General features: G+C 43.3%; 2 protein-coding genes and 1 long non-coding RNA gene across 3 annotated transcripts in view; 2 read left to right on the top strand and 1 right to left on the bottom strand.

Annotated features, from left to right (window-relative positions):
* Positions 1-26362, top strand: part of LOC126647314 (protein patched homolog 1-like) — a 166892-nt gene that overhangs the window by 24105 nt on the left and 116425 nt on the right.
* Positions 367-23548, top strand: LOC126647319 (uncharacterized). Its single transcript, XR_007630557.1, has 2 exons — positions 367-15442; positions 23470-23548. It is a non-coding gene; the product is annotated as an uncharacterized LOC126647319 (long non-coding RNA).
* LOC126647317 (macrophage immunometabolism regulator-like) lies at positions 4947-26154 on the bottom strand. The gene is given in 3 exon segments (XM_050329455.1): positions 4947-7891; positions 7893-8501; positions 25007-26154. Coding segments are annotated over 3 exon segments (912 nt in total). The 5' UTR covers positions 25277-26154; the 3' UTR covers positions 4947-7858.

The following is a 26362-nucleotide window of genomic DNA, read 5'->3' as shown; positions in this document are numbered from 1 at the left end:
CAAGTGGGGTTCTCAAGGGCTCAGGATTGGGGCCAGTTCTATGTAATATCACTACCAATGATCTTGTCAAGAGGATCAAGTGTACTCAGTAAATTTTTATACCACACCAAGTTTAGTGGGGATGTTGATCTGCTTGAGGGTAGGAAGGCTCTTCAGAGGGATCTGGACAAGTGAAGACCAATTGTATGAGGTTCAGTAAGGTGCTGGGTCCTGCACTTGGGTCACAACAACTCCATGCAGTGCTGTGGCATCCCATCCTTAAGGGGAAGGGAGCACCAAAGATTTGTAGGTGCTTGTTGTCAAAAAGGCAAAGCATTGGAATTTTTTCCCAAATGCCCCCCCCCGCCATCTGTTTCTTCTGGGACGGTGGGGTTGAAGCAAAACTGTATGCACTGGGCAGCACAGGAGTAGGGGGAGGGGGACCACTCTCAGGAAACAGAGGTTGCCGCAGGGATGGCTGTGAGTCGGTGGGGCATTTGGGATTTTTTTTGTCCGCAGACCAGACAGAATAGGAGCCCAGTTTTGGCTGCCTCTTTTTCTTTTTCCTGAGAGGAAGGGGTTTTCCCACATGGGACACCTCACGAAGAACGACTGAGAGAGAGAGACTGACCCATCTCAGAGCAAGGTATTCTGCTTTCAAGACTGCCTGTGGGAAAAAGGACTTTTTCATTGCTGGCTGTGAGCACACGACTGCAAGCAGCTTTTGAACTGCCAGGACAGTCCTGCCTTTCCCCCATCCCCTCCCTGGGTTGCTAAGGGTTTCTTCCCCCCACCTGGGGAACTGGGACTTTGTTTTGTTTCTTCTGAAAGTTTTTGATTGCACCATTTGTTGTTTATTCATATTTTGTTAATAAAAAGCTGTTTCTTTTCCTTTTCCACACTTTCACCTGAAGTTTCTTAATTTCTAAGTTGTAATCTTGTTAAACTAAGAAAGAAAGAAAGAAAGAAAGAAAGAAAGAAAGGAAGAAAGAAAGAAAGAAAGAATGCTAAAGAGATCACCAGTCCTGGCTCCAGTGTCAATCCAGATGGGGTGTCCAATGTCCAGTGGGTGCCTGTGCATGACAGGTTACATTGGGGTTGCCTTTTTATAGTTTTAAGTCTTCTCCACCATGGAGATAAGTTTGCCTCTTTCTATTCAAATTAGTTCCCAGGATGCTTCACTTCAGGGACCTACCTTTCCATCAGGTCCCAAGAAGCTGGGGACAGTCTTTCAACTCAGACGGGAGGGCAGGGGTTGGGTGAAAGCAAACTGTGGCCGGCACTCTACTGCCAAAGGAATGAAGAAAAATGCATTTGCTATGTCAATGGGGGCATACCACTTCTCTGCCTTAGACTCCAGTTCATATTGAAGTTCCAGCATGTCTGGCACAGTGGCACTCAGCGATGGGGTAACTTCATTCAAGCCACAATAGTCCACTGCCAATCTCCATTCTCCAGTGGACTTACACACTGGCCAAATGGGGTTGTTGAAGATTGAGAGAGTCTTCTGACCACTCCTTGGTTCTCCAGTTAGCTAATCATCTTATGGATGGGGATCACAAAGTCTTGGTTCATGTGGTATTGTCAATGGTGCACTGTTGTGGTGGCGATAGTCACCTGCTGTTCTTCAACTCTTAGCAGTCCCACATCAGAAGGGTTGTCTGATAGGCCAGGAAATGCATTCAACTGTTTAATCTCCTCTGTCTGTACAGCAGTTATCCCCAAAGCCTACTGATGTCCTTTTCAGTCTTAGAAATACCCATTCTTTAGGTAATCGATACCCAGGATATATGGGGCCCCTGGACCAGTCACAAAGGAGTGTTTCTGCCACTCCTTCCCTGTCAAGTTCACTTCAGCTTCCAACACCATCAGGTCTTGAAAACCCCCTGTCACCCCAGAAATGGAAATAGACTCCGCCACCACATATCCTAATGGCATTAGCATGCATTGTGCACCAGTGTCACCCCAAGTCTTGTGTTCTTGTGGGTCTGATGTGCCAGGTCATCAGATCCACACAGTCCAATAGACACAGTTATCCCATGTCTCTACCTGACTAGAGGCAGAGCACCTCCAGTGCTGGTTTTTGTAGTTGTGACTTTCTTCCTGTGCATACATCTGTGAGGTCCCTTCTGGAGGGTCAGATATGTCATTGTCCCTCCTACCCTGTCTAGGAACTTGCCCATGGGGAACCACAGTTTGTCTCATGTGGTGCACTCCCTCTCCCTAGTCGGGGGATACTGTTTTCAAATATCAGGGGCTCTAGTTTACACTGGTGAGACATGGACAGTGCTCTTTCTAAACTCCTCTCTGAGTTTTTTGTGGTCACTTTTTACTTCCTCAGTTAGAGTCCAGAGGTCCTCAACCAATTTCTCTACAGAAGAGATTCAGGTCCCTAAGAGGGTGTGGACAATAGAATCATAGAATCATAGAATAGATTGGGTTGGAAAAGACCTCCAAGATCATCAAGTCCAACCCCTGATCCAACTCTAATTACTATATCATGGCACTAAGGGCCATGTCCAATCTCTTTTTAAAAACTTCTCATGATATGGTCCGAGTTTATTCATCATAATGCCCACTGTCTCTTGGTTTTCCTTCCAGTGCATTGTCACCAGGAAATTAGAGTATACAGGTGGCCCTGAGTGTGCAAGTTTCCACCACATCTGTGATGTACACTTGACCTTATCAGGGTGTCTACTGAATTGCCTGTCCCTTGCAAAAAGTACCTCTAAAAATGTCAGTTCTCTCAGACATAGGATCCCTTCCTCCATGGTCTTTCAGGAGCAATGATGCCCCTGCAGGTCATCTCTGTAAAGCAAACCTCTCTTACACTTGTTAAAAGCCGAATCCAGAGATTCTCTCATGAACCCCTGATCAATACACACATCTTCGGACAGGGATCCCTTGCTTTAGTATCATCAAGTTGCACGCTTTCTCCTGTAAGATCCCAGGCTCAGATCAACCAGGTCAAATTGACCTCACTTGGTCATCGAGCCATGTCTTTCTGCAAATTGTGGAGATTATCAAATGAAAGAGATTCAGTGATTATTTCTGGCTCTGGGTCTACTGTTTGTGAGGGTCCCATGTCCCCATTGTCATCCACCAGTTAAAGTGATTTGGTCCTATATTTTTTCCTTTGGATAGGGGCAACTTCTATTGGTTGGGGTTACCCTTCTGGCTTATCTACACCCTGAGTGGCTGTGGTAACAGGTATTTTGTTCTTTCCTTTCCTCCTGGACAAGTTGCACCATACTGAGCAGCTTTTGGTAGGCAGTGGCCAAAGTCCTGCATGCAACCACAAGCTACTCCTCCATAGATCTACCATGGCACCTTTCCCTCACAGATCTCATCACTTTTAACAGGGTCCTGAAGTTGTTCAAGGGTGAACTTCTAGGTCATTAGAGAAGAAAAGATCTCCAAGAACCCATGTCCTTCCACAACCCATACCACTCAAAGCTATCTACCCCTGGGGTGGGCTTCTGGACACATTCCTGAGAGATCTTGGTCCTAGCTTCATACGTGAGATAGACCATAATGATGCAAATTTGCAGACATACCACAGAGTAAGGTATCTCTAGCATCTAGAGGGAATTTAAACTTCAAAAGCTGTTGTAGCAGACCTGAAGAGAAAATGGGTGAAGGAAATGGGGAAGGTCAACAAGGTTGACATCCTAATGGGAGTCTGTTATCGACCACCCAACCAGGATGGGGAAGGGGATGAATTATTCTACAAGCAGCTGGTAGATGTCTCAAAATCACCAGCCCTTGTTCTTGTGGGCAACTTCAACCTGCCAGATATCTGTTGGGAGTTTAACATGGCAGAGAAGAGGCAGTCTAGGAGATTCCTGGAGTGTATAGAGGATAATTTCCTGCTCCAGCTGGTAAATGAACCTACCAGGGGTGGGGCCCCACTAGACCTGTTGTTTACAAACAGAGAGGGGTTGGTGGGAGATGTGGTGGTAGGAGGCCACCAGGGGCACAGTGACCATGAAATAATAGAGTTTGCAATACTCAGGGATACAAGGAAGGCCATCAATAAAACCTCTACACTGGACTTCAGGAGGGCAGATTTTGGTCTGTTCAGAAGACTGGTCCAGAGCATATCCTGGGAAAAAACCCTTGAAAACAAGGGGGTACAGAAGGGATGGACGTGCTTCAAGAAGGAAGTCTTGAGTGCACAGGAACAGGCTGTACCAGTGTGCCAAAAGGCAAGCTGACGAGGTAGACGACCAGCTTGGTTGAACAGGGAGATTCTGAAGGAAATCAGGGATAAAAAGAGAGCTTACAGACTATGGAAAATAGGGCTGGCTACTCAGGATGAGTTTAGGAGTATAAATAGGTCATGTAGAAAGAAAATTAGAGAGACAAAAGCACAATTTGAAGTCAATTTGGCTACTTCTGTTAAGGATAACAAAAAGCGCTTCTATAAATACATTAATAACAAAAGGAGGGTCAAGGAAAACCTCCATTCCTTGTTGGACTTGTGGGGGAACATAGTTAACAGGGATGAGGAGAAGGCTGAGGTACTTAACACCTACTTTGCCTCAGTATTCACCAGTAGGACAGGTGGCCCTCAGGACAACTGGTCTCTGGAGCTGGTAGACAGGGACAGGAAGCCAAATAGCCCCCCTGTATTCCAGGAGGAAATAGTCAGTGACTTACTGGGCCACCTAGATCCACACAAGTCCATGGGACCAGATGGGATACATTCTAGGGTGATGAGGGAGCTGGCAGAAGAGCTTGCCAAGCCGCTCTCCATCATTTACCAACAGTCCTGGCTCACTGGGGAGGTCCCAGACGATCGGAAGTTGGCAAATGTCACGCAAGAACTAAATTTAACAGTTTTTATTTTTAAACTAAGTATAAGAAAATAAAAGTACGTATAAGGTATGTATAAGGCCCCAATAAGGTCTGGAGCCTGATATTTAGTAAGGACCTTGCTTTTTGTTACAATCTGCTCAAATATTGCAGAAAGAATTTCTGATTCGAATATTCCTTTCAACAAAATTAAAACTCACACAAGTTATCTGTTGATACCAAAAACTGATTTTATTAATTGCTAAGAGATGCAAAGAGAAAGAGGGAAAAATAAGAAAAGGTTGGAAAGTGCTAAGATTATTTCTAGAAGCAGAGAAAGGATTCCACCAAAAACTACCTTTCTGCCATGCTAGTGCAAATGGGGGGGGAGAAGTAGTTTTCTGCCTTTTTTTTTCTCTGTCTCCACTGCTTTTCAATTTTATCTCTTTAGCTGCAGGGGGTCTAACAGCTTTATTTCTCTGGATTGCAGGATGTGTGGTTTCTTTGCTCACGTTACTTGCAACGAGCCGAGGCGCATCCCAGGCCATACAGGGTCTCAGTTCAGCCGCAGCTTTGGGCCCTCAGAAAATATGGTAAGGGTAGAAGGATAAGATATAACTCACACATGTGGTATGGCAGGTCTCAGTTCTCTCCAGGCTGGCAGAGTTCCAGTCTCCCGTGGCAGGTAGGCAGCATACGGTGGTGGAGAAGAGATGAGGGGAGGTGAGGAGAGACTCCTGGGGCAACCAGTTCTTTCTCCCTTTCCTCTTCCCTGATTTTCCAAAATTTGTCCTCAAGTTTTATAGTGTTCAAAGTACATGGTTTCTTGGCACGTAGCCAGTTCAGATGTCTGAGGAGATATGATAACCATAAACAATGGCAGGATCAAGGATTGGACTTGATGATCTTGAAGGTCTCTTCCAACCCAGTTAATTCTATGATTCTATGATTCTATGATCTTTTGGCAGGAAAACTCCAGCAGGAAGCTCTGGTGAGAGCTTCTGGCAGACAGCTGACAGAATTTTTGGTAGGAAGTTTTGTCAGGTAGAAACAATAGCAAAACATAATTGTTGGTATTTCTATATTATCTGTGTGTTACACTTTGAGAAATTAGTATTGTTCACATTCAATTTCATTTTACTAGTTTACAGAACCATCCTGCCTTTAATTTTAATAATTAGTGTAAGACATTACAATTATCAAAAATAAAACAAGATTAAAAGCTTCTTTATGTCTGAGAATTTGCTTCTTTTAGAAGTAAAACCAGGAAATCACTATATGAATTTGAGTTCTAATTAAGAATATCATAAATCCATCTCAAAATAAAGAAAAATTGGCTCTTGAATGATTATATACTATGCAAGTGTAACTGCAAGTACAAATCAGTTAAGCAATATTATCAGGTGCAATCCCTTTCACAAGCAAGCTACTAGACAGACAAAATACTAACAAATTTTTCATGTTTTAACTTGGCAAGACAGCCACCAGTCTCTGATGTAGCTATACACTTACTTCCCAGGACCAAATTAATAACATGCACAAAATGGACAATTACTTGTCTGATTTTCTGAAACAGAACAACCGTAACTGTCTCAATATTTCACAGAAGTATAAGATTCCTGTTTTCAAGTTTTAGTGATCCCTGGTATAAAGTTGTAATTTTAAATGTCCTCATTCTTCTACACAGCAAGAGACTCCACAAAAATAGGTATTGATATCACTCTTTTTATTTTTCAGCCAGAAATACATTTTCATAGGGCATTTCAATAAATAATGGTGTTTATTTCTTAGACAAAACCTCCATCTTTTTGGCACGACCATATTCTGTTTTTCAAACTAAAGACTACACAGGAAAAGTTTATTAAAGAGATCATTGTTCAATACATGAAATTTACAGAGGTGCAGATAACTTTTTAAAATACACATCAGTTGTAAATATTCTAACAAGCCAGAAAACATTAAGCAAACCAGTAAAATAGTCTACTGGGGTCCTCTTCACTGCCTTCAGTTACAATTGTACAGTAAGTGGCAGAATGAAAAGAACTCTTCATTTTCCACAATGCATGCACTGACTAGTGCTTGCTACTCATCCTGAAGAAACAAGTCTCCTAAATTGTACTAGAAACAACTGATCAAATAAGATACATTTCAAAACATGATCTTAATTTTAACTTCAAAATATGTAAAGTAAAATGAAGTTGCACGCTGCCTCAGTAATAGACTGTACCTAAAAATGTCTAGAAATGTTTAATTTTTAAACATAAGTTACTAACATGTTTTAAAGATATCTAAGAATACATCTGTCAACACTGCATTGGATGTCATATTTGGACAAAAAAATTCTTATGCAACAAATTAAGCCAGTGTATTCAATCTACTAATATTCCAAATACTTATCCCAAACTCATTTTATAAAAAAGAGGAGGTAAAACAATTACTTCCATACAGAAACAAAAAATAATGTAATAGCTTTGAAGTAGCAAATAAACAAAGGTTTATTTTATGAGTTAATTTCCTTGTCACCACCAATGCAGACCCAGTTTCCAAATGTTTGAATAGAATGTTTTAAAATAACAGGTGATCCAATTTAGCCAAGCTCACATTCATTCCCATGATGTCATACATACATTTTATTGTAGAATACATTAAGAAACAAAAAGATAGCTTGAGTACTTATGCAAGAGCAATTTCTAACATCAAGCCAAAATTAGCAACAACCAAGTAGACCTTCAATTTTTCAGTATTAAATTACCATTAATACTAGATAACTGTAAAAAAAAAAAAAAACCACAAAAAACAAACCCAAACCCAAAAAACAAAAGCCTTTTCTTTGTTAAAAGATGTTCAAAGAAATATCCACTAGCTACAGCCAAATTTGTATTAGAAGCTGCTTGCTCTGGAAAGATTTTTCCCTCCATTTATAACACAATGTATTGTCAAAATCCTATTCAAATTAATTACTTTCTGATAACATTTAGGTTATATCACCTACAATGTGGACAGTCATGTACAGTATGACAGTATATTTTTGCAGCAGAGAAATAAACAAACTGGTTCTAAATTCTAGATTATACTTCATAGTTCATGTATTGTTTCTTGCAAACATACGGTCGGTCCCCTCTAAGGGTAAGGTGTTGAAGCTGGTATTGTAGCATGTCTGTGTCAGCAGGTTCCTCAATGCTCATTTTGTCTAAATTGAGGTAGTCCAGGGATTTAGAATGAGCCTTTTTGCCTTTTAAAAGGCAAAGAGGCAGGGGACCATGAAGTGCCTTGTAAGGTTCATATGGTAAAGCCTTAGTGCATTTATCCCCCGAGCTGGGCATCCGTCTCCTCCTCCTCCCCTTTATTGCTGGGATCTCGTATGGTTGATAGCATCTACTTCTAGTTTTGTATAAACGGGAGGAGCATGCAAGTCCTAAATCGAGCTGTTTAGAGTGCAAGTTGGGCCCAGATTTCCCTTTATTATCTTCATTTCCTGTATACTTTTGAGCTAATTTTAGCAGCTCCTCTCCAGTCGTGAATCCAATCAGGTAGTTAGAATCCATACGAAGGATCCGATAGCCTGAAATTGTCTGTCGCATTGGTGAGCAGGGGGTGCTGGAACATCGTGGCTTCTCTGCTTCTGTTTTGCCTGCAGAACTGATCTCTGCAAAAGGTACAGGGAGGGTAGATAGGGTAGTTCTGGACTTTCCATTTATGTCCATTTTAAGCAATGTGCTATTCTCCTAAAAACAAAACAGAGATTGGTCACAAATAGAGTCCTTAACCATTAAAGGAGCTGAGAGAGAATCTCAGAAATTAAACATCACCCAGAAACCATAATCAGTACTTCTCTATTCTGTCTTGCACTCTACAGAGTGTCTCATAACAAAACCATCAGATATCTGGCCTTTTAAAATTATTTTGGTCCCCTTTTTAATAACAAATACTATAAATATACTTGATATTCTTAAATATGCCAAAAACATATTCTTGAGTAGCACTGTACAAAAAAATTAGGTACCTTTCCACTCTATTTTTTAATCCTTTTAGTCTATTTGATCCTTTATAACCCCTTTTCTTTGAGGCCATCTACATTAATTAGCATATCCATAGTAACTGCTGCTGTACTCAACTGCATATTTTTTCCAAAGTTTCCCTGGGGTGGGTTGACCTTGGCTGACTGTCAGGTGCCCACCACGCTGCTCTATCCCTCCACCTCCTCAACTAGAAAGGGGGAGAAAATACAAGAAAAGTCTTGTGGGTCATGATAAGAACAGGGGAGATCACTCAGGAATTACTGTCACAGGCAAAATAACTTGGGGAAATTAAATTAATTTATTGCCAACCAAATCAGAGTAGGATAATGAGAAATAAGAACAAATCTAAAAACTCCTTCCCCCCACCCCTTTCCTCTTCTCAGGTTCAACTTCACTCCCAAATTATCTACCTCCTCCCTCCCAAAGGGCATAGAGCAATGGGGAATAGAGGTTGCGATCAGTTCATAATGCATTGCCTCTGCTGTTACTTCCTCCTCGTGTTCTTCCCCTGCTCCAGTGGGGTGTACCACCCACGGGATACAGTTCTTCACATTCTCCAACGTGGGTCCTTCACTGGGCCACAGCTCCTGCCAGCAAACCTGCTCCAGTGTGGGCTCCTCTCCAGGGGCCTGTTCCATCATGTGCTCTCCATGGGCTGCAAATTCCTTTAGGGCACATCCACCTGCTCTGGCAAGGGGTAACCCATGTGCTGCAGGGTGGTTATCTGTTCCACCATGGACATCCATGGGCTGCAAAACCACTGCAGCCTGACTTTGAGAATGACTGCTGTGTGAGAGAATGCATGTAGCTTGTTCAGATGATTGACAGTCATATGAAAGACTGCTAGCTGACAGGGAAGAGTTTGCATGTGGCCAATGGCCCAGGCACACTTGGATTAAATATCTATCACCACTAATATGTACTTAACACCATCATTGTTTTTGAAAAACTATTGTATAGCTACCAAGTCTGCTTGCCATTGTGCATCCACCTCTGCCACAATCATCTTTCTTCTTTTTAAGTGCTTTCTTGCTTCCTAGTAGAAGCTGCAAGTGTCCTGGCTTGCAAGCCAGGTTGCCACTTGTTTTCTGTTCAGATCAGCCATTTGCCTTTTAGCAGCTTCAAAAAGGGGATTTGTACCCCCAAAGCTTCATAGAATCATAGAATATCCTGAGTTGGAAGGGACCCACAAAGATCATTAAAGTCCAACTCCTGGCCCTGCACAGGACACCCCAAGAGTCACACCACGGGCCTGAGAGCGTTGTCCAAACACTTCTTCAACTCCGTCAGGCTTGGTGCTGTGACCACTTCTCTGGGGGAACCTGTTCCAGTGCCCAACCAACCTCTGGGTGAAGAACCTTTTCCTAATATCCAACCTAAACCTCCCCTGACACAGCTTCATGCCATTCCCTCAGGTCCTGTCACTGGTCACCAGACAGAAGAGATCAGTGCCTGCTCCTCTGCTCCCCCTCACGAGGAAGTTGTAGACTGCGATGAGGTCTCCCCACCTTATAGGTGGAGAGACAGTACATCTCCCCAGAAGACAGTAAATCTCTTTTAACAGAAGTGGCTTTGCAGATGTGTACTGACATGCTGCACACACACATATGAAAGGAAACCCTGAACAATCAATTTAACTCAAGTACAAAGAAACTTTGTTAACAAGGTATGAGGAGAGTTCCTAGAATCATAGAATCAGCCAGGTTGGAAAGGACCTCTGAGATCATCAGGTCCAACCCTTGATCCACTACCACTGCGGTTACTAGACTATGGCACTAAGTGCCACATCCAGTCTCAAAACCTTCAGGGACAGAGAATCCACCACTTCCCTGGGCAGCCCATTCCAATGCCTGATTACCCTCTCTGTAAAGAATTTCTTCCTAATATCTAACCTAAACCTCCCCTGGCAGGTTTAGTTGGTTGCTATTCAAGTGTTCTCCAGGAATTTTTTCTCCCCTGCTCTCCAAACATTGCCATCTCTTCTATGCCCTTTGTTGTTTCTTCAGCTGCTATAGGCCCAGACAAAAAACACAGATAGATAATACTACAATTTGACTTCTCCCTCTCCAGTCAGTTGGAGCCGTTTTGTATGTTCTAAGGATAGCATCAATCTTGGGACAAGGAAAGACATATAGCACCAGCCTGCGCCCCATAACTGTCTCACAGGTAGCTGCAAGATCCTCCCAACCATGGGCAAAGGTAGCTCTCCCAACACCATCACCCACCCTCTGTGATACTTGCTTCAAAACCTAGTTTGTGATTCATGGGCCCATTGGCCAGTTGTTCTGGTTTGCACAGTCTTTTTAATGAATCCCTTATGCTCTTTTCCTTACTGTCCCCATGCACATGTTCTTCTAAAGTTCACATTTTGTTCTGGCTAGTCGTTTCAATGAACAATGACTGTGCCTTACAGGATCACACAAAGCCCAAAGTTTGCCCCAGTAACACTGCATAACCATCATCCTGGTGGGCTGAGCCCAAATGCAGAAGCATCTCAATCCAGCTCAAAGGACTGATCTCTTCTTGGCACATGACAAGGGTCCCTTGATGAGAATATGTGGGTACTGGTGAATAACAGGAGCAAAGTTCCAAATTTCAAGATAAAGAACAAAGTGGTTAAACAATGGAAGTAATAACCAATAACTACAGGAATATAGCAAATTGTAAATTAAGACAGAAATCTAAGTCTTTGATGGGGAAAAACAAATAGATAACACCTTCTTTTATTCAGGCTGTTGTAAGCAGAGCCAACCCCCCCATTTTGATCAGTTCTGTGGTGAGAACTTGCCCTAGTGATGAACTTTGCTCATTATAATATTATAACAGTAAAAACCACACCCCTAGCTCGGATGCCCCCTGCCCACAGAAAGACCACCACTCACCAAGTATGCACCATGATTTCTTGTAACTCTGTGTCTTTAAATCGAAATGAAGAAAGGGTGAGCCAATAGCAACCTAGCCAAGTAGTGACTTATGCAAGATATGCTGAATGCCTAAGATTGTAACCATGTAAGTCTGCCTACTTTTTCTTTAAAAAAATAAATGCTAATATAGCAATAAAGTCTTCACAGCTTTTCTGTTGGTAGTAAATTATGTTGTCATGCCTAAAAATAAAGATCTGCAGAGATTAAACAAAAACTATATTATACTCAGTCTTTTTCCAGGGACAGCTATTCAAAGACAGACACTACTTTTAAATGGGATCTACTCTTGAAGTTATTAAAAAAAAAATACCACGTTTAATCAACACAGTTTAGTTTGGGGGTTTTGGGGGATGGTTTTTTGAGTGGGTTTGTGTGTCCCCCAACTGAAGCACTTGAAATAACTAGTTCTTTGTCTTAATGTGACTGTGGTGGGTTAACCTCGGCTGGACAACAGGCGCCCACCAAGCTGCTCTATCATATCCTCTCCTTAACTGGACAGAGGGGAGAAAATATGATGAATGGCCCATGGGTTGAGATAAGGGAGATGACTCAGCAAGTACTGTCACGGGCAAAACAGACTTGACCTGGGGAAATTAAGTAAATTTATTGCCAATCAAACATCAGAGTAGGATAATGACAAATAAAACCAAGTCTTAAAATAACTTCCCCCCACCTCTCTCTTCTTTCTGGGCTCAAATTCACTCTTATCTTCTCTACCTCCTCCCACTAAAGAGTACAAGGGAACGGGGAATGGGATTTGCAGTCAGTGCATCATATACTGTCTTTGCTGCTCCTTTCTCTGCACACTCTTCCCCTGCTCCAGCCTGGGGTCCCACCCACAGGAGACAGTCCTCCATGAATTGCTCCAGCATGGGTCCTTTCCACAGGGTCACAAGTCCTGCCAGGAACCTGCTCCAGCACAGGCACTCCACAGTCACAGTCTCCTTTGGCCACACCTATATGCTCCACCATGGACCTCCATGGGCTGCAGGGGGACAGCCTACCTCAACGTGGTCTTCACCACAGGCTGCAGGGGAATCTGGTCCAGCACCTGGAGTACCTCCTCCTCCTTCTTCACTGACCTTGGTGTCTGCAGAGTTGTTTCTCTGACATATTCTCACTCCTCTCTTCCAGCTGCTATTGCACAGCAGTTTTTTCCCCTTCTTAAATATGTTGTCACAGAGGCACTACCACCATTGCTGATTGACTCAGCTTTGGCTAGCAGTGGGTTCATCTTGGAGGTGGCTGGCACCAGCTCTATTGGACATCCGAGAAGCTTCTGGTATCTTCTCACAGAAGCCACTGTTGTAGCCCCTCCACTACCAAAATTTTGCCATGCAAACCCAATACAGCAACATTATCTGCAGCAGGTACTGTTTCTTGGCAAGGTGCATCTCATTTCATTTACACCATTTACACTTCAGAAGATCCCTTCCTGAAGCTTATTAAAACTATGTAATAAAATGACCTTTCAAGTTTTACTCTCTGCCTCTTTCTCAAATGTCCCTCCCAAATCTTAAGTTCTACCTAAAAGTTAATGTTCATTTACATGCAATGCCAGTATGGGACCAACATTAATAGAAGTCCAACAGCTCACTCAAATCTAAGAAATATGATTTACACTTATAAATAATGACAAGAGAAAACAGAGTAAGAGTCATTTGGATTGAAAGGGACCTTCAAAGATCATCCCCTGCCATGGGAAGAAACATCTTTCGCTAGATCAGGTTGTTCAGAGCCCCATCCAACCTGACCTTGAACACTTCCAATTACTGGACAAACAGTTCATGTGATTTCACTATAATATAGTGCATTTGCACCTGATTATGCAAGTCTGATGGCAAAACAGGCAAGATATGGCTGTCTACTTTCCTGAATTTCAGAGTCACTGCAAGCACTACTCCCTCCTCCAACCTCCTAACCACTCTCTCAAAAACAACAAAACAAGAAAGACCCCAAAACAACAACATACCACATAAGCCAGAATGTGTTTCTAAATACACCACCAGCAGAAAGATTAAGTTGTGTGGTAGAAAGAGAAGTTTTCAATAAAGGAAACAAAGAATGGAAAAGGAGGGGGAAATCAGTGCTGCACATTTCTACTTCTTATGTCTCTTTATGGGAATGTTTCAAGGAATTCTATTCTATTCAGAGCTATGTCAGTGTCGTGGTTTTGCTCTGGGTCAATTTGCTCTCACACCCCACACACAATTACTATAAGTTGAGAGAAGGTTTATGCAGACAAAAGAGACTTGATTAGGGAAAATAATATGAACATTTATTACTAGCAAAATAAAAACTAAAGAACTACATCTACAATAATTCTACTCAAGTAAAAGTACTATGTATTTACAGAAATACTTCTCCCCCCTTTATATCAGTCCAAGGAGGAGAAGCAGTCTCTTTCTCCATTCTCGGAGTTCCAGGTCTTTTCAATAACTCTGCAGCACTGTAAAGTTCTTCTGTTATCTCAGGACGACAACTCCTTTTCGTCGCAGCTGGAACTCTTTCTCTTTCTCTCTCTTTTCTATGTCGGCCTCCAGGGCTGGGCCTACCCCTCTCCTGGGCTAAGACCGGAGGCTGGGGGGTTACTCAGGCCCTGAAGGGTCTTCCATGGGCTTGCAAGGGGACACTTGCTTACCATGGATCTTCACCACAGGGTCACAGGGGATAATGGCTTATGAGTCCACCCCTGTTTCCTGTGAGGTTCCTCCCCATGGGAGAAAAGTCTTTGATAGACCTCTCTGACATGGGTCTAGCACGGATCCCTCACTTGGATCCCAAGCTTACCCAAGCTGTTCTCACTCCAGCGTAAGCTTCTTTCTCAGGGTCATAAATCTTCAGCAGCAGCATGGATCCCATACACGGATCCCCACATCTCACCCGGGCCGTACTCACTCTGGCATAGGTCTCGTTTCTCTCATGGTCACAAATTTCCAGCACCAGCAGCATGGATCTCTCACTGAGATCCCAAGTTTACCCGAGCCGTTCTTGCTCCGGCGTAAGTCTCGTCCCTCTCAGGGTCATAAATCTTCAACAGGACTCTGCCTCATTTCAGTCCTTCTCATGAAGTCTCAGCTTCCTTGTACATCCACAAGCTCCTTTGTGAGCCGCATGGGGGTCTCCTCACCCCAACAATCTTCCAAAGGTAGAAGGGATTTATTTTTCAGTCTTTTCCCAGCTGAAGGGAGAGAGCGAAAGGAGGGAGAAACAGCCCCCCCTTCAAACTTTTCTCTCTCTTCCGGATGCCAGCTTCGACTTTGGACACTTCGTTATCTCTCTGTCGGAATTCTTCTGCAGCGGTTTTCATCCAAGTAGTCAGTCCTCTAAAGTTTTTTTTTCTTTACTCTCTTACAAGAGAGAAGGGGGGCTTCAGTGCTACACCTGCCCCCGGCCCAGGGTCGGGGCAGGAGGGGGCCTGGCTGTAGGAGAATTAGGAACCTTTTGGGTTGAGGCAGGAGTGGACCAGTTGATGGGAATCTGAGGAACTTCAAGGACTAAGTGTTTTGAGAACATGACAAGTGTTTTGAGAACTGGACATCTGGAAGAAGGAAGAAAAACAGCACCTGCAATGGGAGGATGAGTTGGACCCTGCCAGGAGGCATGGGAATAGAAGTGTTGTGGTTAGATTTAGAAGGAAAAGAATTTAGAAAATAAGATATGTTAGCTAGCCAATAATAATCGTGTGAACAGTGTATGTTTTGTATGTGTGACCAATAATAGGTTAAGTAGTCAAATATGTAGTAGTTATTGAATTGTATAAAAGTGTAATTTCCAATAAAGATGGAGCTTCCGAACATCATATTGGTGTGTGTGAAGTTTCCACTGGGTCTTGCACGTGACAACATCTGGTGCCCCGTGTGAGGAATTTCATGAGAAGAACGAAGTTCGACTATACGGGAGGCCAGGGAATTGACGGCACATATTCGTACCGAAAGATTGCTGCCGTGTCAAAAAGGCGAGGTGTCTGCTGGCTGGCGGAACTGCGGAATGCAGCGTCAGGAACCCGAGAGAGGCTGCGCCTGGAGAGAGGCGGTGAGTGCAAGCTTGCAAAATATTCAGCAGACAACATGGGGAATGCGGAATCAGCAGTTGAGCGAGCGACGCTCAAATGTATGCTATATTTAGCAAAAAAGGTCGAAGTTGAGGTGAAAGCGAAGGAAGTGGAGGAGTTGTTATCACTAGGAAAACGTAAGAAATTCTTTAAAGACCCACAGAATGCCTTTGATCAAGATATATGGAAGGCTTTCGGTCAGGAGTTGTGGGAGTCTGTCTCTGTAGGAGATAAAACTGCCTCCAAGTTAGCTACGACTTGGAGGGCTTGTCTTGATATAATTTCAAGGGCTCATGGAGAGGCTCTGGTGGCTGATGCAGTGCGAAAGATATTAAAAATAGAGACAACTGTAGAAGAAGGGAAATCGGGACTTGTTTCTATGCCTGTGGAGGATGGAGAACAGGACTTTGGGGGGGGGGGGTTCCTCTGTCGTCCCCTCTGCGCCGCTGGATAGTACACCCTGTGTAGCAGATATACCTTTACCAGCAGATGAAAGTATGGAGATAGATAATGATTTGGGAGGAAGCCAGGAAGTTCGATCGCAGTTATATCCAGACCCTCGTGATAACGATTTGAAAGATGAGATAAGACGTCATAATGAGAAGTTACAAGAAGTGCTAGATGCTATGAAAAACTTAGACGGAGGGCAAAGTAGTAAAGTGGCAGTACGAAAGGCGTATGATCGCGCGTCTAAAACCATTGCCTCAGCATTAGATGCCCTAGTTGATACTGTAAGCAAGCCACCGCTAGATGGTAATGCAAGACAAGAAATTGCCAGCTCTGTGGACGCAGCCCGGAGTCTGTCAGAACAAGATAAGGAAGGGAGAAAGAAGTGGGCAGTACGTTGGATGGATATGTGTATTGAGGACGGAACATTGACAAAGGAGCAGGCATATCGGCAAGTGTTAAGTAAATGGCCAGACGATCAAGAATTGTTAAGAAAGTATTGTGCACCCTCTGACCTCAAGGTAGACGGGTATCAGGGAATGCGCCGGCTAACAGATCCACCGGGTAGTTACAGCACGCCAATAGCAATTCAGAAGGAGAGACCTCAGCCTAGTGCCTCACCTGCACCACCGCCGCCACCTCCATCAGACCCAGATTTTTCACTTGGGCAAAGGTGGAAAGGGGTAATTGAAAATGCACAAATTGAAGGGGTGTTTCTCCCAAAATCTATCATGTCCATGCCAGTGACTACTAATCAGCAAGGCAGAAGAACTTGGGCACCTCTTGATTGGAAAATGATGAAAGATACACATCGGGCTGTGATGGATTACGGTGTGCATAATCCTTATGTTCAAAATATGCTGGAGCAGGTATTTAAGCAGCAAGTGTTAACTCAATCTGATATCAGACTCATGGTGGAAATGTTCTTTCCGCCTACCCTACAGTTGCTGTTCAAAGACAGATGGCGTGAGAAGATAGAGGAACAACAGGTTAAAAATCTTGAAAGGGGAGTCGGTGACCCCTTATTGGTTGCTACAGTCGAGCAGCTTTTAGGTACAGGACCATTTTCAACACCACAAGTCCAAGTAGCTTTGCAACCTCAAATACTGCAGCAGGCTCAGCAGCTGGCCTTAGAGGTTATAAAAGAGCTGCCTCAGGTGGGACAACTTGTACCTCCATATACAGAGGTAAAGCAGAGAGAAGACGAACCTTATATGGAGTTTATTGATCGTCTGCAAAAGGCTATTGAAAGAGCTCCACATCTAACTCCTGATGCCAGAAAATCTGTCGGACTCGACTTAGCCCTGCTCAATGCTAATAAAAGTTGCCAGCAAATACTAGCCTCCTTACCTAAGAATGCTTCTCTTGTACAAATGATAGAAGCCTGTGCCCGTGTGCCACGTTTGGCTGAAGAACAACGACAGGCACAAGTACAAGCACAAGCCTATGCTACAGCCATGTCCGTTGCTATTAAACCTCTTATACAGCAAGGGAAGCCCTCGAATAAGGGTGGATACAACGCATGTTTTAAATGTGGAAAAGCAGGACATTTAAAGAAAAACTGTCCACAGAAGGCACATACAACATCACCTAATTCAGGATTTTTCCCAGGAAAATGCAATCGATGTAATAAATTTGGTCATAAAGCACAAGAGTGTCGTTCCCGAGTTCACAGGAGTGGTACACCACTCTCGGGAAACTTCAACAACAGCGCCAACCGGAGGGGCGCGATGACAAAAAAGACCCCGGCAGTATTCCCAGCAATTCCGGATGCCTCGATGAATTGCGAGCAAGCACCCTGGGCAGCACCGGAGTCGACTTGGCTACTGCCACCACCACAACAATAATGGACAATAAGATACATCTGATCCCATCCACAGTTACAGGACCATTAGGGCGAGGACTAAGTGTTTTGCTACTTGGACGATCATCCTCCTCAAAACAAGGACTTTTAGTCATTCCTGGAGTAATAGATGCAGACTACACAGGAATTATATCAATCATGGTCCAAGTAATACAACCACCTGTCACCATTTATGCTGGAGCCAAGATTGCACAACTTGTTCCTTTTAGAGCATGTGTACCAAAAGCAATAAGTAAGGAATGAGGAGATGGAGCTTTCGGGTCCACGGGAACACCGCAAGTAGCCTTTACGCAAGTACTTACATCGCACCAACCTACCACGATGTTCCAAATAAAAGGTCCTGACAACAATACTATACAACATAATATGATGTTGGATACAGGATCAGATATTACCATTGTGCCAAGAAGTGCTTGGCCTTCTTCATGGCCCCTGCAGAATGTTAACACATTAGTCAATGGTATCGGAGGAATGCAGCCTACCCAAGTCAGTGCAGGCTATGTGACAATAAAAGACGTTGAAGAAGGAAGCATGGCACAGGTGCGGCCATATGTGCTCAACACTAATATTTGGTTGGTAGGAAGAGATGTCCTGACACAATGGAAAGTTGCCTTGACAAGTTTTTGACAACGGTCATTGATGGGCGACCAACACTCAAGATAACCTGGCTAACTGAAAAACCAGTTTGGGTGGATCAATGGCCGTTAAGTGAAGAAAAGGTCGCGCACATCGAGCAATTGGTGGAAGAACAACTGAAAGCAGGACATTTAGTTCCAAGTACCAGTCCATGGAATACACCTATTTTTACAATACCCAAAAAATCAGGAAAATGGCGATTGTTGCAAGACTTAAGAGCAGTCAATGCAGTAATGCAGGACATGGGAAGCCTTCAGCCTGGAATGTCAGCTCCTGCTATGCTTCCCAGAGACTGGCCTATGATTGTAATAGACTTGCAAGACTGTTTTTTCACCATCTATCTCCACTCTGAGGATTGTGAGAAGTTTGCCTTTTCGGTGCCTTCTATAAACCTACAAATGCCAGCCAAAAGGTACCACTGGGTCGTTCTACCCCAGGGGATGAAAAACTCCCCCACTATTTGCCAATGGTATGTAGATTTAGCATTACGGAAAGCCAGAGCACAACTACCAAATCACATTATTTACCACTACATGGATGACTTGTTAATCTGCGCACAAAATCTGGATAAAGAACGAGATCTTAAATTGATTGTGAATTGACTTGCAGAATATGGACTTGTGGTAGCCCCAGAAAAGATACAATTGACACCTCCATATAAGTATCTTGGGTGGCAAGTCACTGAAGCAGCAGTACGTCCTCAAAGGCTGCGTTTACACGTACAAATTAGAGATGTACATGATGTTCAAAAATTGGTCGGAGACATCCAATGGGTCCGAGGACAGTGTGGAATACTTAATTCAGATCTACAACCCTTTCTTGAAATGTTGCGCACAGCAGAACATATTTCAGACAAACGCAGTTGACACAAGACACCAAAGCAGCCTTACAGACCATAGAGGAGAAAATTGCGACCTCTTACTCTGGTCGATATGCACCAGCAGAACCCATCGGATTGGCAGCACTAAACACCCCAGGGGAAGTGGCTGGAGTTCTGTATCAGTGGGTACTGGGAACTCCTGATCCACTTTGGGTACTAGAATGGATTTATCTACCAGCTCAACCACATAAAACACTCACTAAGAGAGTGGAAGCATTTGGACTGATAGTGACGAAGGCTAACCGGAGGCTTCGTCAAATTGCAGGAACTGCTCTGGATCATGTCATTTTACCCTTAACACAGGAACAAATAAAAGTGGCACTTGAAGAATCCTATGAATTGGCTATGACAGCTTTAGCTAACAACATTCAACTGAAAAGTACCTATCCCCCTCATCCTCTGTTTAAAACTCACGTTGTTATGGAACCACAGACCTGTCGAAGTGATATCCCCTTGCAAGCAGTGACGGTTTTTTCAGATGCCAGTAGTAAAACTGGAAAAGCTGGTTTTGTCTGGTAAGAAAATGGACAGTGGCAATCTGAAACAGTCTACACATCCGGATCAGTACAAGTTATGGAACTCGCTGCTGTAGTGCGAATCTCCGAGAAATGGTTACACGAGCCAATCAATGTGGTATCCGACTCACAGTATGTTGTAGGCCTGGTTATCAGGATGCACAGGGCATTACTCAAGCAAATAACCAATAAGGATTTGTACAAACAGTTTCTACACCTGTGGCATCTTCTTGATGAAAGAACGAAGCCTTACTTTGTGACGCACATCAGAAGCCACACTCAATTGCCTGGACCTCTGGTAGAGGGCAATAGACGTGCTGATCAGTTGGTCACTATGCCAGCGATAGTCAAGCCAAACCTTTTCCAGCAGGCACAGTTGTCACATGAATTTTTCCACCAGAATTCACAGGCTTTGAAACGGGACTTCAACCTGACATTAGCACAAGCAAAGACAATAGTTGCAGCATGTCCAGAATGTGCTCGTCTACCGAGTTTACAGTCTCAAGGAGTGAACCCCCGAGGGCTTGCTCCACTACAACTTTGGCAAACTGATGTCACAGAATATGCACCTTTTGGTCAGCTTAAATACTTGCATGTATCTATTGATACGCATTCTTTCTTGCTATGGGCTACCGCACACTCATCAACTTCAGCAAAAGACACGATTAAGCATCTCTCCGAAGCGTTTGCAGTGATGGGAGTCCCACAACAGATCAAAACAGATAATGGCCCTGCCTATAAAAGCAAAGAAGTGGCATTATTCCTACAAGACTGGGGAGTTACTCATGTGTTTGGGGTCCCCCATAATTCGACTGGTCAAGCCATCATTGAACGGGCCCATAGAACCCTTAAAGACCAATTGTCCTTAAATAAAGAAAAAGGGGGAGGACTCCCCTCTCCACATAAAATTCTTTGGAAATCGCTGTATGTTCTCAATTGGCTGAACCCAAGAGGCATGGATATGAACACTGCAATTGAAAGACATTTAATCAAGCAAGAACAAGAAAGAATATATCCTTTTGTCTCTGTCTATAATCCTGTTAATAATGTGTGGGATGATAGGTATAAACTAATAACCTGGGGGAGGGGGTATACTTGTGTCTCAACAGATTCAGGAGAGACGCGGTGGATTCCTGCTCGCTGGGTTAAGCCATATCTGCATGACAGAAGAGTGCCCCGAAGCAGCGAGGAGGAGGATACTACGCCAACACCAGCTAACAACGAGATGGTGTAACGCATTGAGTCGGTGACAGCTTTTCCCAATATTTTTGTTCAGTTCAGCTTCAGGACTGCATAGCATACGCAGTATTCTTGAAGCACAACAGCTAGATCGGAGAGCCATGCCACTGTGCCCAGAGCACGGGTATACGTGTAGACCATGGATACGGGTAGATTGTCATAATTGCGGACGTCATACGTGGAAAGTTGTTAAAAAACAAGAAGGAAGCTCTAATTTAACATGCTTAGTATGTTTTAGTAGTTTATATAGATGTTGGACCCTTAGTAGATGGGCCCGAGATGCTTTAGGCTGGCAAGGAGAAATACATGATTTAGTTGATTTAATTGAAAGTTTAGAGGTGCGCTTACAGTTAATCTATATCTTTAGCATAATCACTGAAACCCTTAGACGACAGTTATTACAGCAAGCCGAAGTAGGAAAGCTTGAGTGCGGACAGCATATTGTGGTACCTCGGTATCACACAGTAGACGATCATCAGTGGGAGTGTGAAAAGACATTATGGAGAAGGAGACGACTATATGGTTATCCCTGGCAGTCATAGGGGCATGGATATGTCTCATTCAGGCACAATTGATTCAAATAAAACCCAGAAGTAACATATGGGTAACCATTGCAAAGGAAACAGGACAGGACTCGTTCTGTCTATCTATGGCCACCCCTGGAGACCCCTTTAGAACTTGTTTGATAGGAGTACCGACTTTCGCACCTGAATGGTTTAAAGGCTTTGTGAACAATAAGACAGTGATAACATGGAGTGATACCCAAGCTAATCATAATGCACAAATCTGTCACCCTGGCATTAACTACACTGCATGGTGGCAAGGACAAATCATAATGGCCCTGAATAAAACAATCATAGAGCCTCAAGAATTGAATCTATTGGGATCCTTAGCGCCAAGATTTGGTGCTGTAATGTTCAAAAGAAACAAAAAAATAGCTGATAAATTCGTGGATAAATCAACTCAATTACATTTAGTGAAAACTGTTTCTCCCAATTTGGCGCTTTATAAAGGGACTCGACTCACAGGCTATTGTCCACCTGAATGCCGATACAGTGATGTGTGGGGAAACAACACCGTTGGTCTGGCATTGCCTAAAGGAATGTTTTTAATATGTGGAGACAGAGCATGGTCAGGAATACCCAGTAATCCTGTAGGAGGTCCTTGTTATCTAGGAAAACTCACCATGTTTAAACCAACCATGAGACAGTTGCTGAACCATACCATTCGGGACATTAAAAAAAGAGTGAAAAGATCAGTATACCAATTAGGGCCTAAGTGTAAAGATGATGTTCAATTTTGGAATGTGCCAACAAATGTAGTCACAACAATGATAGCCCCCATAGGTACTGCTAAAGCATTGCAGTTGGTAAAAAAGTTAGCATGCTGGACAGCAAAACAACTAAATATCACATCAAAAATCATCTCAGAATTAACAACTGATGTAGACAGTATCCGACATGCAGTGTTACAGAATCGTGCAGCAATAGATTTCCTGTTGTTAGCACAAGGCCACGGATGCGAAGATGTAGAAGGAATGTGTTGCATGAATCTGTCCGATCACTCAGAATCCATCCATGCACATCTTAAACAATTAAGAGATAATATGAAAAAGCTAACAGTGATAACTTCGGCATTTGATCAATGGCTTAAGGGCTGGGGAATAACTGGATGGCTTAATGATTTAGTGAAAACAGCTGTTATGATAGGCATAGTCATACTGCTTTTTGTGCCATGTGTTTTGCAATGCTTACAGGGAATGGTTGCGAGAATGATAAAAAATGTATGGGTTATAAATAAAGAAAAAGGGGGAGATGTAGGAGAATTAGGAACCTTTTGGGTTGAGGCAGGAGTGGACCAGCTGATGGGAATCTGAGGAGCTTCAAGGACTAAGTGTTTTGAGAACATGACAAGTGTTTTGAGAACTGGACATCTGGAAGAAGGAAGAAAAACAGCACCTGCAATGGGAGGATGAGTTGGACCCTGCCAGGAGGCATGGGAATAGAAGTGTTGTGGTTAGATTTAGAAGGAAAAGAATTTAGAAAATAAGATATGTTAGCTAGCCAATAATAATCATGTGAACAGTGTATGTTTTGTATGTGTGACCAATAATAGGTTAAGTAGTCAAATATGTAGTAGTTATTGAATTGTATAAAAGTGTAATTTCCAATAAAGATGGAGCTTCCAAACATCATATTGGTGTGTGTGAAGTTTCCACTGGGTCTCGCACATGACAACACCTGGCCCCCACCTGGGGCCTGCTGCCGCTCCTACACGGCTACCAATTTCAACTGCGCAACCACCCTCCTCTTCTGTTTTCTTAAATATGTAATTAGCAAAGGCGTTACTGAACTTTTTGATTGACTTTTTCTCCAGAAATCCACCTGGACAAAACCATCCTCAGCTCCAGGGGTTGGCCGGTGAGCAAAACCATGACAGTCAGAAAGCAGCCTATTATTGGTAGAAGCAAGTAATTTTCCCATCAAAGACCTTCTCTATCATTCCTACTGAGATCTGCTTAACTGCAGTCACAGAATATGCTGAGTTGGAATGGACCAATAAGGATCATCGAGTCCAACCCTTAGCCCCACACAGGACCATCCCCAAGAGTCACATCATGTGCCTGAGAGTATCATCCAAATGCCTCTTGAACTCTGTCAGGCTTGGTGCTGTGACCATTTCCCTGGGGAGCCTGTTCCAGTGTCCAACCACCTTCTGGGTGAAGAACCTTTTTCTAATATCTAACTGAAACCTCCCCTGACACAACTTCAGGCCATTCCCTTGGGTCCTGTCACTGGTCACCACAGAGAAGAGTCTGCCCCTCCTCTTCCCCTCAAAAGGAAGTTGTAGACTGCGACGAGTTGTAGACCCTCAGTCTCCTCTTCTCCAGGTTGAACAGATCAAGTGACTTCAGCTGCTCCTCATATGGCTTCCCCTCAAGGTCCTTCACCGTGGATGCTCTCTAATAGCTTAATATCTTTCTTATATTGCGGTGACCAAAACTGCACACAATATTCAAGGTGAGGCCGCACCAGTGCAGAGTAGAGTACGACAATCATCTCCCTTGACTGACAGGCAATGCTGTGCCTGATGCACCCCAGGACACAACTTGTCATTGACCAGGACCCCCAAGTCCCTTTCCATGGCATTGCTTTCCAGTATCTCATTCCCTAGTCTGTCTGTACATCTGGGGTTGCCCCATCCCAGGTGCAGAATCTGGTACTTTCCCTCACTGAACTTCATATGATTGGTGATTGCCCAGTCCTCTAATTTGTCGAGGTCTCTCTGCAGGGTCTGTCTGCCTTCAAGGGAGTCAACAGTTCCTCCCAGTTTTGTATTATCTGCAAACTTGCTTAGTATCCCTTCCAGTCCTGCATCAAAGTAATTTATGAAGATGTTGAAGAGAACAGGATCTAAGATGGAGCCCTGCGGAACTCCACTAGTGACAGGTCACCAGTCTGATGTCACCCCAGTCACTATTACCCCCTCTGCCCAACACGCAAGTCAATTGCTCACCCACTGCACGATGTGTTTATTCAGCTGTGTGCTGGACAGTTTGTCCAGAAGGATCCTGTGAGAGAGTATCGAAAGCTTTACTGAAATCCAAAAAGACTACATCGACTGACTTCCCTTGTTTAGCTAGGTGGGTTACCTTGTCAAAAAAGGAAATCAGGTTTGATAAGCATGACTTTCCCCTCATGAAGCCATGCTGGCTGTTACCGATGACTGCATTGTCTTTCAGGCGTTTTTCAATACTTCCCAGAATAATCTTCTCCATGACTTTACCAGGCACTGAAGTGAGACTGACAGGCCTGTAGTTTCCACAGTCCTCCTTCTTGCCCTTCTTGAAAACTGGGACAACGTTCCCCAGCTTCCAGTCAGCTGGGACCTCTCTAGATTCCCAAGACTGCTCAAAAATCATTGAGAGAGGTTTAGCAATGACATCAGCAGCTCTTTGAGGATTCTTGGATTAATCTCATCAGGCCCCATAGATTTGTAGGGATCCAGCTGGAGCAGATCTCGCACAATTTCAGGGTCAACTGGGAGTTGATCATTCTTGCAGTCATGGTCCTCCAGCTCAGGGCACTGAGACCACCTTGGTCTGTCATCTGTGCTGAAGACAGAGGCAAAGAAAGCGTTAAACACCTCTGCCTTGTCTCTGTCCCTGTTTATGAGGTGACCATCCTCATCCTGTAACGAGCTGATATTTCTATACTGCCTATTGCCCTTAATATATTTGAAAAAAGTATTTTTAATGTCCCATACATTTCTGGAAGCTTCAACTCCAGTCTTCTGATATTAGTTCATTTCTACATACAGCTATGCAAGCACATATGTACAGTTATGTACAGCACCACCCTAAACAGACACAGTAACAAAGATGCATTCACAGAAAATATCTACTGATATACATTATTTGCTATTTTCTGTGCAATAGGTACACATGCACTCTCACTTATGTCAGATTAAAAACTCTACATAAAATTGCATATAAATAATAACTAGATAAGAAAAATTAAGACCTGAGACTGTTTTCCTATATATCTGTAGAAAACTTGAAACATCAGTACTTTATCTGTTCACACCACCTCTCCCCAATACCATAATATGCAAAAGAAACCTGCCAATAAACCAAAACCACTTAGCAAGCTTCAGTCTGTCAAGTAATATTTTGATGTACATTAGACTGCACAAACACAATCTGTACCATGGATGATATAACCAATATTTAAACAGAGCTTTGACTCTCCATTTACCTTTCACTAAAAAACAAAAACATCAAAAAAACCCAAATCAACAACATCCCCCCCCCCCCAAAAAAAAACCACACCAAAGACCACCACCTTTTACTAGAGTGCAATATAAAATTACCCATAGAAAGCTGAAAGCTGGACACTAATACACTTGGTTACTGTTAGACTGAATAGTAAGGTTATAAGCAGGTTTAGCACTTGCACAAGAGTTAAGAATGTTATAATTGGAACAGCTGTTGGTTGTAAGTTGCAAC

This window comes from Myiozetetes cayanensis, unplaced genomic scaffold, assembly GCF_022539395.1.
Source record: "Myiozetetes cayanensis isolate MyiCay16 unplaced genomic scaffold, myiCay2020 scf4, whole genome shotgun sequence".
Taxonomy (NCBI): domain Eukaryota; kingdom Metazoa; phylum Chordata; class Aves; order Passeriformes; family Tyrannidae; genus Myiozetetes; species Myiozetetes cayanensis.
Note: the sequence above shows the minus strand (reverse complement) of the source record. Positions and strands in the feature narration are given on the sequence as shown.